Source organism: Mobula hypostoma, chromosome 15 (genome assembly GCF_963921235.1).
Source record: "Mobula hypostoma chromosome 15, sMobHyp1.1, whole genome shotgun sequence".
Lineage (NCBI taxonomy): Eukaryota > Metazoa > Chordata > Chondrichthyes > Myliobatiformes > Myliobatidae > Mobula > Mobula hypostoma.
Genome location: NC_086111.1, coordinates 76,920,750 through 76,934,358, shown reverse-complemented (window position 1 = coordinate 76,934,358; position 13,609 = coordinate 76,920,750). Strand labels below are relative to the sequence as shown.

At 44.6% G+C, this 13,609-nt stretch overlaps 1 protein-coding gene across 2 annotated transcripts in view; it reads right to left on the bottom strand.

The window, feature by feature from the left end:
* LOC134357016 (zinc finger protein 229-like) overlaps window positions 1-13,609 on the bottom strand; it is a 41,030-nt gene that overhangs the window by 5,904 nt on the left and 21,517 nt on the right. The window contains exons 1-2 of one of the 2 annotated variants that reach the window (XM_063068326.1): window positions 10,054-10,620; window positions 22-9,253 (exon numbers count right to left, since the gene is read on the bottom strand). In XM_063068326.1, coding sequence (XP_062924396.1) covers window positions 7,559-8,848 — 1,290 coding nt within the window. In that variant the 5' untranslated portion in view covers window positions 8,849-9,253; window positions 10,054-10,620 and the 3' untranslated portion in view covers window positions 22-7,558. Of the gene's footprint in view, window positions 1-21; window positions 9,254-10,053; window positions 10,621-13,609 lie in introns of those variants that run through there. The other variant, XM_063068325.1, reaches the window with a different exon arrangement.

Below are 13,609 nucleotides of genomic sequence, written 5' to 3'. Positions count from 1 at the left end.
CCACCTCCCCCATCCACTCACCTTCACTCTTATCTGGCTTCACCGATCATCTACCAGCTTGGACTCTTTCCACTCCCCGCACCATCTTCTTCCTGCTTCTCTCCACTTCCAGTCCTGATGAAGGGTCTCGGCAGGAAATCTCTGTTTTCCTTTATACACCTCTATCGAAGCTACCTGACCTCCTGACTTCCTCCAACATTTTGTGTATGTTTCTCTGCATCTCCAACATCTGCAGAATCTCATCGGGACAGAGTGCAGAATGCAGAGACGACATCGGGTTTCACTAATGTCGAGGAGGCCACACCTGGAAAACTGGAAACAGTAGATGAGCCCAACAGTCACGATGTTGAAAAGTTGCCTCATATGGAAGGACAATTTGGGACCCTGACTAGTGGTGAGGAGAGTGGTTTGGGGCAGAGTTGGCTTCCAACCCCCTACACCCCTCCTTATCGCTGTAAACCTCTTCCTTTTGTGGACAACACTTCCACTTGGTGGTGATTTGCCTCAATAACAGGACCCCCCGATCTGTGGACTCCATTGTCACTAAGTGCCGCTCTGCCGCAATAACGCTGAGAGACAGAAATGTGACGCTGCTGCCTGCTGAAATGTTTATTCAAGATTCAGGGTTGTTTAATTCCATTTCCAGCAGATAAGTGTAAATGAGATCGAAATAATTATTACTCCGGCTCCAATGCAGCACAAAAACACAATAGTTAAAACAGATATCCACAGCTTATATACTGTGAACAGTTTGATTGTCTGTCCATAAAGCGACGCTCAGCATAGATTGTCTGCACATAAGATGACAGACAGGAAATGATAAAGTGGAGGTGTTTGGTGGTGTGGAAGGGTGGGTTAGTGGGTGGAGATATTTATCAGCCTTTCTGCTTGGGTAAAATAGCTGTCCTAGAGGCTGGTAGTCGTGGTGAGGATGCTGCGTAGTCTACCCCCTGATGGGAGTGGGACAAACAGTCCATGAGCGGGATGGGTGGAGGTAGATTATGAAAATCAGGTTGGTGCTTGATCTCAAGAGAGGGAATTCGGAAAATACCAATGAGATGCCTTTTAGAACAGCTTGTAATTGTGCCCACTAGAGAAAAGCTAAGTCTGGATTGGGTGTTGTTTACTGAACCAAATTTGATCAGAGAGCTTATGGTAAAGGACACATGGACGCAGTGATGATAACATGTTACAATTCACCCTGCACTTTGAGAGGGAAAAGGTACAAGATGCATCATTATTAGTGGAGTGTGGGGAACTACGGAGGCACGGGAGAAGAGCTCACCAAAGTTGACTGGAAGGGGACACGAACAAGGATAACGGCAGAATAGCAATGGCTGGAGTTGCTCAACTTGACAGCCTCAGGGTTGAAGAGAAACACAGCATATTCCACCTGCGTAGCTCCAACTTGAAGGCATGAATATCGATTTCTCCTTCCAGTACAAACAAATTACTGCCCATCGCCTTTCCTTCTACTCTCCACTCTGGGTATTCACCTGAAAAGTTATCTAAATATGATGTTACCATTGTATTCATTGATGTTATATTGTATTCATAAGGATACAATGTTGAGACGTTCTAAGGCATTGGTTAAACCACGCGAACTACCATGAGCAGTGTAGGGACTTATCTCAGGAAAAATGTGCTGGAATTGGACAGAGTCCAGAGGAGGTTCATAAAAATGATTCCGAGGCTGACAGGGTTAACGCGTGAGGAGCATTTGATGTCTCTGGGCCTGTATCCAATAGAGTTTAGAAAAAAAAATGAGGGAGGCTCTCGAATACCGAAAAACTGAGAAAGAGTTTATGTGGATAGGATTTTTCCTGTAGTGGGGGACCAGGGGAACCCGCCCACAGAATAGCGGGACCTCCGTTTAGAATAGAGATGGAGAAAAATTCTCCTGCTGTGTCTTATGATCTGATGATTATTCAATACGACCGTGTATGATCTAAGATCCCGTGTTCATTCCCCTCGCTCCTCTTAATTAATTATCTATCTCCACCCCAAAAATACCCAGCCAACCGGCCTTCACACCCTCCGGGCAGTGAATCTCAAAGATTGTACGCTCTGATAGATACCTCATTGAACACAAAGCGAAATTAAATAGAAGATATAAAATTCCAGGAATTTTCACACATTTCCATTTGACGTGAGCATCCATCGTCGACCCTCTCTGTGGCACTAGAACTTACAAGGAGAGATACTCTATCAGGATGCTCCACAAATACCCTATCGTTTGTGAATATGTTCTAAATTCAGGGCCAAATCATCTCACCTCTGCTAGTAAATCATCCCATGTATTACACTGGTAAAACTGCTCTGGCTGGCTCCATAGCTACTCTTAAGATTTCTTTCTGCTTGGGCATTGAAACCCTGCATAGGATTCCAGGTGTGGCCTCACTAACACCCTGTACAATGGTAGCTGCACCGGCCCAGGACATAATCTCTCCTCCAGGGGTCGGCAACCTTTTTGCCTCTGTGGGCCGGATCGCGTATTAATGAGCCGATGGTGGGCCAGTTAAATACCATTAACAACCTGAAATATGGGAATTATCCATTTAAACACATCTAGTTAAGTTTTGCCTCAAATTAATGAATAACCCATGCTAGAAAATCATTTGTGCTTAACCAAGGATGCCAATCGGTAAACAAAAACTCAGTTTAGTTTTCTGTCCCACCATTGCTGGTGCCCCGTCAGTTGTGATGCCAATTAACTTCGACACATTAAGTTTCATTTCTGACGTCATTTTCAGCAAAGCTTCAAAAATATATGCTCCAGTAACCGTGCCCTTTACAAGAGTTAATTGAATAATCTCTTCAAAAATTTGAAAAATTGAGCTCACTCCTCGCAAAAACAGTGCAAGTTGAGCAGTGTCTCTCAAGTCTTCACTCTCATCAGGCGCAATTGAAAAAGAATGCAATTCGTTGCAGGCATCCCTTACAACTTTTAACATCTGCTGACGTTTCCTCAACTCGCCTTGTGATCGTTCTTGCTGACAGGTTGATAGATGCAAGTAAAGATTTCTTTTCAGGACAAACAATATCCACCACTGCCAGTAAACGTTCTTTGACAAACTCTCCATTTGTAAAAGGCTTCATCTTTTCTGCAATACGTTTTGAGACTTTCGTAGCTGGCACAGGTATTTCCTTCATTTTCACTGCTTTTTCGGCACTTAGCGTCTACCTTCCTGCGTTTTGCATTCATTGTCATTGGAATTTTTTAATTTGACTTTATTTCGAAACGCGAGTTATTCAACAAGTATTGTAGCACATGTAAATATTTGGATATTTAGCGTGGATTTCTTGTTTAAGACACAATGACGCTGTTTCTGTTTACAAATTTGAACGATCCATCTGAAAACCTGCGTGTGCACGGAGAGTATCTAATATATAGTAATAAGGTAGTCCGCCTTCCCGTCATTGGTATATACCAGTGTGGTTTGGAACAAAACGGAACCTGGGGCCGGTGTAACTAGACACCATGCATGTCCATCAGTGTGGCCGCGTGTAACGAAGCAAAAATCGCTCGTGGGCCGGATAAGCATAGTATCTCATTATTTGCTCGCGGGCAGGTCAAAATACCTTCGCGGGCCGTAGGATGCCTACCGCTGCTCTACTCCCTGAGCGGTGATAGCCAAAATACAATCTGCCTTTTGAACTACCTGATGCAGAATCACAACGTCGTCATTAGATTTCTTTCCTCTGTTTCTGTGTTGTCAGCAGATTTGGACATCTCTCATCTCGTTCCCTCCTCCAGGCGGTTAAGCAGTGAACATGTCTATTGAGCATACGAACATGTACCAGAGCATGTCTGTAGGGTTAGTACTTTGCTCTGGGTGTAAGATGTGGGAATCCCGGGGATCGTCCAGTCTCCCAGATGGCCAGATCTGCGCCAGATGCACCGAGGTACAGCTTCTGAGAGACCGTGTCAGGGATCTGGAGCTGCGGCTTGATGATCGATAGCCTATGTAACGCTCAGGTCTGTCGGCTCGTGTTTATCTCGGGGAAACCCCGTCCGCCCGTCCAACCGTGTCTCATGGTTTGCGTATTTGCTGTGTAATGCCACCTGGTACAAACTCACACATCAAATATCGGACAGCACACAATGTACGATTTACAGATTGCACTTTATAAATCGCACTGGAACTATGTAATTAATAGAGATACAATATTAAAAGGGAAAGTAAAAGGCACCAGACTTATCAGAGTTCAACCACTTCGTGCACAACCGTTGGAGCTCAGTTAACGGGGTCCTCTTTCCACCATGAGATCCCCTCTGACCCCCTTGACTCGCCGCTCGGGACCAACCACGGTGGTCGACCAGAGCGCTGCCACCACATCCTTCCTGTTCGGGTCTCCTCACGAAACACCTGCCAAACCACCCGGTTCCCAGCCATATGAGACAGAATATCACCCACAAAAAAAATCACATGGTTACTCATTGGTTCGTTCACTCTCTTATCAATGAGGGAGAGGGAGAACTCCTTACATCGCAGTTATTATTACAGAAAAGCCACTTTTATTATAACATAACAAAGAAGCCATTTTAGGAGCCTTTGTAGTAACATAAAAGAAGAAACCCCTTAGGTAGAAAAGACTATTTACACTGAGACCCACTTAGATTAACACTACCTTGGACAGAAGGAGGAAGAGGAATAACACACATGAAAAAAATCACACAACAGTCAGATAAAACTTCTAAGTATATATTTGGATCAAAAATGAACAGGATTCAGCACTCCGTATATGTATATGCAATCATGATAAGAAATACCGACCAGAAAACTTAAATGAGAAGCTAACTCAGAAAAATAAATCATCAATATGGAAGAAAATGTTAACCAGTGGAATGAGTATGACCCTCCATGGGAGACATCCCAATAATGTGAGCAGACTAGATGTTGCAAAGGAAGCATTGAGCACCTGACTGAGAGTTGGAGACCTCTTCCCAGAAACAGAGGGGTTCCTCGCAGAAATACAGGACAAGGTGGTTAACAAAAAGAAAATAAAAATCAAACATACAATACAAACAAGGCAATAAATGCAGAAAATGCCAAGAGAAACCAGACACAATCCAATACATTCCAGGATCCTGCAGCAGTTTAACTCAATCTGATTACTTACAAAGGTACAATCAAGTGGCAAATATCATTCACCAAAATCTTGCTTTAAAATACGAACTCATGAATGACCACGATAACTTCATCAAGGCACCATAAATTGAAGCCTGATCCATTTAAGGACAGGAACTCACAATTTATATGATTCAGTACATTATTACAGATAGGATAAACTAAAATAACCATCCAGATATAATATTACTGGATAAACAAGTAGGAACAACTCCCTCAATAGGTATAACCATTCCCAACACACACGTTCCTCAACCAGCGGAGCACCTCACTACAGGTATTGTTTGTGTCATCATTCAGACAACCAAATTATTTTCCCCGTCAATCAGCTTTCAAATGTTGCTACTCTGTCATTCATTGCCACGCCCCACTGCTGATTCCCTTCTCCTCATCATACGTTCTTACTCCGACCATCGTCCAGAGCCCCAAACTCTGCCCTGTGCAGACCCGCCTCTGGTTTCTGACCCTGCCCTGTTGAACATCCAACTAATGGTTTCCCATTCTGCTTTCAGTCTTTAGAGAGCAGTGGTGTTTTCTAACAACCCTTTAGAAGCAGGGAAAATGACCCATAATGTGGAAATGAGCCCTGAATAAGGAGGTTAACTACCAATGTCACTCTTCCTCAGCCCAGAGATTTCAGGGGCGAAGAACATCTCAGACAGAACTGCAGTCAGCTCAACTTCTTCCGCCTGCAGAGAATTCAAGGGAAACCTCTTCATCCACAGAGTGGTGACTATTTGGAACCCATCACCACAGGGAGAGCAAGAGGTGAACAACAGGGGAGGATTTAAAAGGACTGTCATGGAATAGAATCACTGGCAGGGTCCAGCCGGCCTGAGTTGACTCTTTACTGTACACTAGATGTGTTATAAATTCACTAAGTACCAGAGACAGAGTGTAAAATAGAACTGATTTATTTGTCTCAGATTCAGAATATTAAACTCCAGTCCCATTAAAGGTGAATGTGCAGCAGGAGAAACTCCTCCCATGCCCAGTGACCAGGGTGCAGAACTGGGTGTGGTGAGCAGCAGCAATAATAGCAGAGTTCAGCACCGGCAGTCACTCTCAAATTTGCATTCAGCAACGGTGATGGACAAATATCCAGCATGCAGCTTATTGAAACTTTCTCCCCAGTGTGAACCTGGTAGTGTGTCACAAGTGTAAATGCTGTGAGGTTTCACTGTTAATGTAATGGCCTCTCTGTATTGTTTCACTGCTGAGCTAATGGTTTCTCTGTAGCAGCAATGTTTAGGTTACAACTAGAGACAACAGGGTTTTGGGATGCGGGGCTATCTAATGAGAGAAATGTTTTTCTTTCTTGTGAGTCTGGAAGAGAGAATTTCGTGGTCCTTTGCTGGGGAGAGATAGATAGATAGATAGATATACTTTATTGATCCCGAGGGAAATTGGGTTTCGTTACAGCCGCACCAACCAAGAATAAAGCATAAATATAGCAATACAAAAACCACAAACAATCAAACAACAAAATGCAAACTATGCCAGATGGAAAAAAGTCCAGGACCAGTCTATTTGCTCAGCTGGTCCCTGGAATGAACAATGCGACCACGCTTCTGTCCCGCGTGTCGGGATGTAACTATTTCCAACGCTAAAAACCCAAATAAAACTCTCTCTACCAGCATGTTGGAGAGAATGCAGCTTCGACGTGTTACCGTGAAAAAAAAACAAAAAATAACGTAAGTTAAAAGTAAGAAGAAAAATGTAAGAATCCCATCGGAACGGCTGTAACAGGCTGCACGCACAACCGGCGCATGCGCACTTATTAACAAGAGGACAAGACACGAATGGAGAGAGTGGGCCCTTTTTCTTTTTTTTTTCTTTACTAACCCTATAGTCAAAGTAAGAACTATAAAGCTCAAACGTTTAATCACATATTGTGTACCGTTTGTTATTTTGGAGTACTGATTTGTAACAGGGGATACATCATGCAGCATCCACCCAAACAAAATTTCTTAAGTTTGGCCAAGCTGGGGGGCTATCACCACCAATATTAAGCTGCTACCCAAAGCCACAGTTACATAAGGTTAGATGACTGAGTGAATCGCTTCCCACATTCACAGCAGGTGAGCGGCCTCTCCCCAGTGTGAACTCAATGATGCACATTTGGTTGATTTGGCTGAGAGGATCTCTTCCCAAAGTCTGAGGAGGTGATCGGCCTCTACCCAGTGTGAACTCGCTGGTGTCTCTGTAGTTGAGATGACTGAATGAATCCCATTCCACACACTGAGCAGGTGAACAGCCTCCCTAGTGTGAAATGACCGGTGTGTCAGTAGGTGAGATTACAACGTGAATCCCTTCTCACAGTCTAAGCAGGTGAGTGGCCTCTCTCCAGTGTGAACTCACTGATGTACTTTCAGTTGGGATGAGCAAATGAATCCCTTCCCACAGTCTGAGGGGGTGATTGGCCTCTACCTGATGTGAACTCGCTGGTGTCTCTGTAGATGAGATGAGCAAGTGAATCCCTTCCCACAGAGTGAGCAGATGAATGGCCTCTCCCCAGTGTGAACTGACTGGTGTCTCTGCAGGTGAGATGACAAGGTGAATCCCTTCCCACAGTCTGAGCAGGTGAATGGCCTCTCCCCAGTGTGAACTCGCTGATGTAGCTTCATTTGGGATGAGGAAGTGAATCCCTTCCCACAGTCTAAGCAGGTGAATGGCCTCTCTCCAGTGTGAACTCGCTGATGTACCTTCAGTTTAGATGAGCAAGTGAATCCCTTCCCACAGACTGAGCAGGAGAATGGCCTCTCCCCAGTGTGAACTGAGTGGTGTCTCAGTAGGTGAGATGACACAGTGAATCCCATCCCACAGTCTGAGCAGGTGAATGGCCTCTCCCCAGTGTGAACTCGCTGATGTACCTTCAGTTGGGATGAGGAAGTGAATCCCTTCCCACAGTCTGAGCAGGTGAATGGCCTCTCTCCAGTGTGAACTCGTTGATGTACCTTCAGTTGGGATGCGGAAGTGAATCGCTTCCCACAGTCCGAGCAGGTGGATGGTTTCTCCCCAGTGTGAACTCGCTGGTGTATCTGTAGATCAGATGATCGAGTGAATCCCTTCCCACACACTGAGCAGGTGAACGGCCGCTCCCCAGTGTGAACTGACCGGTGTACTTGTAGGTTAGCTAACTGTGTGAATCCCTTCCCGCAGTCTGAGCAGATGAATGGCTTCTCCCCAGTGTGAACTCGCTGATGTACCTTCAGTTGGGATGAGTGAGTGAATCGCTTTCCGCAATCTGAGCAGGTGAATGGCCTCTCCCCTGTGTGAATTCGCTGGTGTACCAGTAGATCGTATAACCGAGTGAATTCCTTCCTGCAGTTTGAGCAGGTGAATGGCTTCTCCCCAGTGTGAACTCGCTGATGTACCTTCAGTTGGGATGAGCAAGTGAATCCCTTCCCACAGACTGAGCAGGTGAACGGCCTCTCTCCAGAGTGAACTCGCTGATGTACCTTCAGTTGGGATGACTGAGTGAATCCCTTCCCGCAGTCTGAGCAGGTGAATGGCCTCTCCCCGCTGAGATCTCGCTGGTGTCTCTGTAGGTCGTATGACCGAGTGAATCCCTTCCCACAGCCTGAGCAGGTGAACGGCCTCTCTCCAGTGTGAACTCGCTGATGTTCCTTCAGTTTATATGAGCAAGTGAATCCCTTCCCACAGTCTGAGCAGGTGAACGACCGCTCCCCAGTGTGAACTCGCTGGTGAGCCATTAGGTCAGATGACCGAGTGAATCCTTCTGCACAAATTCAGCAGATGACCAGCCTCTGCCCAGTGTGACCTGACTGATGTGTCCACAGGTGGGAAGACAGACTGAATCCCTTCTCACACACAGAACAAGTGAATGACCTTGCCCAGTGTGAACTTGTTGAGGTACCTTCAGTTGAAATGACTGACTGAATCCATTCCCACTGTCTGAGCAGATGAATGGGTTCCCCCCGTGTAAAATGACGGGCGTGCCAGTCGGTCAGATGATCGAGTGAATTCCTCCCGACTGTCTGAGCAGGAAGGGTGATTGAGTGAATCCCTTGCTCCACTTCTTAAATATCTGGACAGATTCAGCAAAACTGGTGTGTTCTGTTCGAGATTCCCGTAGACAATTCCTTGTCATTTTTAACCTGTAAAAAGATTTACAAAATCCATCAATGGGTGTAGGGCAACATTTTAGATGAGATTACTTGATTTGTCAAGGTGTGATCTAGCATCACACTGTTGCAGTGAAGTTCAGCCCAAGTTGGAGAGAGAAATTATCTTGTAACTGGGCACAGTGCTGGTATCTGGAATGACCATCAAATTCTCTGATGCTTTTTCTGTTTCTATAAGAATGGGGCATTTCTGCCATCTCCAATCTGTGACCTGGCTCAGTTTGACTCTCTCCATTGGTATTATTCCCTGTTCCCACTGAGCTGCATGGGTTCCTGGCTCCACAGTAAATGAAACACTCTCACACAAATAGCCGGCAGTGCATTCCACGCACCCACCACTCTCTGTGTAAAAAACTTACCCCTGACATCCCCTCGGTATCTATTTCCAAGCACCTTAAAACTATGGCCCCTAGTATTAGCCATTTCAGCCCAGGGGAAAAACCTCTGGCTATCCACACGATCAATGCCCCTCATCATCTTATAAACCTAAAAAAGGCTCTAAACATAAACAAGGAAATTATACATTGTGGATTTGTTGGGTACAAAATTATGAGGGTATAGATCAGGTAAACGCAGGCAGCATTTTCCACTGAGGTTGGGTGGGATGAAAACCAGATGTCATGGGTAAGTGGCTTCCCCATTTAACAAAAATTTAACGGGAACATGTGGAAAACCTCTTCACTGAATTGACTGTGAGAGTGTGGAATGAGATGCCAGCACAAGTGGTGCATGTGAGCTCAATTTCACCATTTAAGAGAAGTTTGGATAGGTACCTGGATGGTAGGAGTATGGAGGGCTATGGTCCCGGTGCAGGTCATTTCATTAGACAGCATCAAAGTTTTCAGCATTGTCTAGATGGGACAAATGGCCTTTTTCTGCACTGAACTTCTCCATGCTTCTTTGACAGAGAAGCTAGCCAAACTTGATTGGAAGGGAAAGCTGGTAGGAATCATGATGGAGCAGCAATGGCTGGAGTTTCTGGGAGCAATTCAGGAGGAGCGTGGTAGATACATCCCAATGAAGCACTCTAAAGGACACAATCATGGGTGAAATGAGAAGCCAAAGCCAACATAAAAGCCAAAGAGAGGGCAAATAATAGAGCAATAAATATTGGGAAGCTTTTAAAAACCAACAGAAAACAACAAAAAAAGTCAGATGAGGTGAGGACATGGAATCATGATATTGTAGTCATTAATGAGTCTTGGTTCCACCCAACAGCCTAAGGAGTGTAGAAGAACAACACATGCAGGGCCTCAATATCTCTGGAAAACCAATGTTCCCTGCATCAGTTATATATCGACCTTTATTTTCGCAGCAACATACAAACTCTACACACTCAAAATTTCACTTCTGAAGGCCTCCAACTTACCAAGTACTCCTTTGCCAGAAAATAGCCTGTCCCAATCCACACGTGTCAGATCCTTTCTGATACCATCAAACTTGACCTTTCTCCAATTTAGAATCTCAAATCATGGTCCAGACTCCACTTTTTCTATATTTACTTGGAACCTCATGGCATTATGATCACTAGATACAAAGTGTTCCCATACACTAATTTCTTTCACTAGCCCTGGATCATTTCCTTATAGCTTATTGCACACTTCTACATTGGAAATTCTACATGCTGATTAAGGGCACATTCGACAAACTCGACCCCATCTAGTCCTTTTACAGTATGGGTGTCCCAGTCAATATATGGAAATTAAAAATCGCTTACAATCTCAACCTTTGTTTCTTGGCATAGTCTGCGATCTCTCCACAAATTTGTTCCTCTAAATCCCTCAGGTGCAACTAACTCACAGTAAAAAACATAGAAAATAGGTGCAGGAGTAGGCCATTTAGCCCTTCGAGCCTGCACCGCCATTCAGTATGATCATGGCTGATCATCCAACTCAGAACCCTGTACCTGCCTTCTCACCATACACCCTGATCCCTTTAGCCACAAGGGCCATATCTAACTCCCTCTTAAATATAGCCAGTGAACTGGCCTCAATTGTTTCCTGTGGCAGAGAATTCCACAGATTCACCACTCTGTGTGAAGAAGTTTTTCCTCATCTCGGTCCTAAACGGCTTCCCCTTTATCCTTAAAATGTGACCCCTTGTTCTGGACTTCCCCAACATCGGGAATAATCTTCCTGCATCTAGCCTGTCCAATCCCTTTAGAATTTTATACGTTTCAATAAGATCCCTCCTCACTCTTCTAAATTCCAGCCAATATAAGCCCAGTCGATCCAGTCTTTCTTCATATGAAAGTCCTGCCACCCCAGGAATCAATCTGGTGAACCTTCTTTGTACTCCCTCTATGGCAAGAATGTCTTTCCTCAGATTAGGGGACCAAAACTGCACACAATACTCCAGGTGTGGTCTCACCAAGGCCTTGTACAACTGCAGCAGTACCTCTCTGCTCCTGTACTCGAATCCTTTTGCTATGAATGCCAGCATACCATTCGCCTTTTTCACTGCCTGCTGTACCTGCATGCCCACTTTCAATGACTGGTGTACAATAACACCCAGGTCTCATTGCACCTCCCCTTTTCCTAATCGGCCACCATTCAGATAATAATCTGTTTTCCTGTTTTTGCCACCAAAGTGGATAACCTCACATTTATCCACATTAAATTGTATCTGCCATGAATTTGCCCACTCACCTAACCTATCCAAGTCACCCTGCATCCTCTTAGCATCCTCTTCACAGCTAACACTGCCACCCAGCTTCATGTCATCCACAAACTTGGAGATGCTGCATTTAATTCCCTCATCTAAGTCATTAATATATATTGTAAACAACTAGGGTCCCAGCACTGAGCCCTGCGGTACCCCACTAGTCACTGCCTGCCATTCCGAAAAGGTCCCGTTTATTCCCACTCTTTGCTTCCTGTCTGCCAACCAATTCTCTATCCATATCAATACCATACCCCCAATACCGTGTGCTTTAAGTTTGCACACTAATCTCCTGTGTGAGACCTTGTCAAAAGCCTTTTGAAAATCCAAATATGCCATATCCACTGGTTCTCCCCTATCCACTCTACTAGTTACATCCTCAAAAAATTCTATAAGATTCGTCAGACATGATTTCCATTTCACAAATCTATGCTGACTTTGTCCGATGATTTCACTGCTTTCCAAATGTGCTGTTATCACATCTTTGATAACTGACTTTAGCATTTTCCCCACTACCGATGTCAGGCTAACCGGTCTATAATTCTCCGGTTTCTCTCTCACTCCTTTTTTAAAAAGCGGGGTTACATTAGTCATCCTCCAATCCTCAGGAATTAATCCAGAATCTAACAATGGCATGTGGCAAAGGAAATGTCGCAGTATTTATGGGGGATTTCAACATGCAGGTGAACTGGGAAAATCAGGTTGGTACTGGACCCCAGGATAGGGAGTTTGTAGAGCGCCTACGAGATGCATTTTTGGAGCAGCTTGTACGAGAGCCGACCAGGGATAAGGCTATTCTGGATTTAGTGTTGTGCAATGAACAGGATTTGATAAGTGATCTTGAAGTAAAGGAGCCATTAGGAGGTAGTGACCATAATATGATGTTTTTTATCTGCATGTTGAGAGGGATAAGGGCAGATCAGAAGTGTCAGTATTGCAGTTGAACAAAGGAGACTATGGAGCCATAAGGGAGGAGCTGGCCAAAGTTGACTGGTTGGATATCCTAGCAGAAAAGACAGTGGAACAGCAATGGCAGGTATTCTTGGGAATAATGCACAAGGTGCAAAATCAGTTCATCCCCCGGAGAAGGAAGGATTCAAAGGGGGGAAAGTGGCCACAGTGGTTTGCAAAGGAAGTCAGAGATAGCATAGCATTAAAAAAGTATAACAGAGCTAAGGTGAGTGGGAAGACGGATGATTGGGAAATTTTTAAGGAGCAACAGAACTTAACTAAAAAGGCAATACGGGGAGAAAAAATAAGATATGAACGCAAGCTAGCTAGGAATATAAAGGAGGATAGCAAAAGTTTTTTTTAGGTATGTGAAGAGAAGGAAGATAGTTAAGAACAATGTTGGGCCCTTGAAGAATGAATTGGGAGAAATTGTTATGGGAAACAGAGAAATGGCAGACAAATTTAATAAGTACTTTGGATCTGTCTTCACTAGGGAAGACATAAGCAATCTCCCAGATGTATGGATGGGCCAAGGATATAGGGTAACAGAGGAACTGAAACAGATTGACATTAGGAAGGAAACGGTGATGAGTAGACTGAGGGGACTGAAGGCTAACAAATCCCCAGGTCCAGATGGTCTGCATCCTAGGGTACTAAAGGAGGTGGCTCTGGAAATTGTGGATGCATTGGTGATCATTTTCCAATGTTCCTTAGATT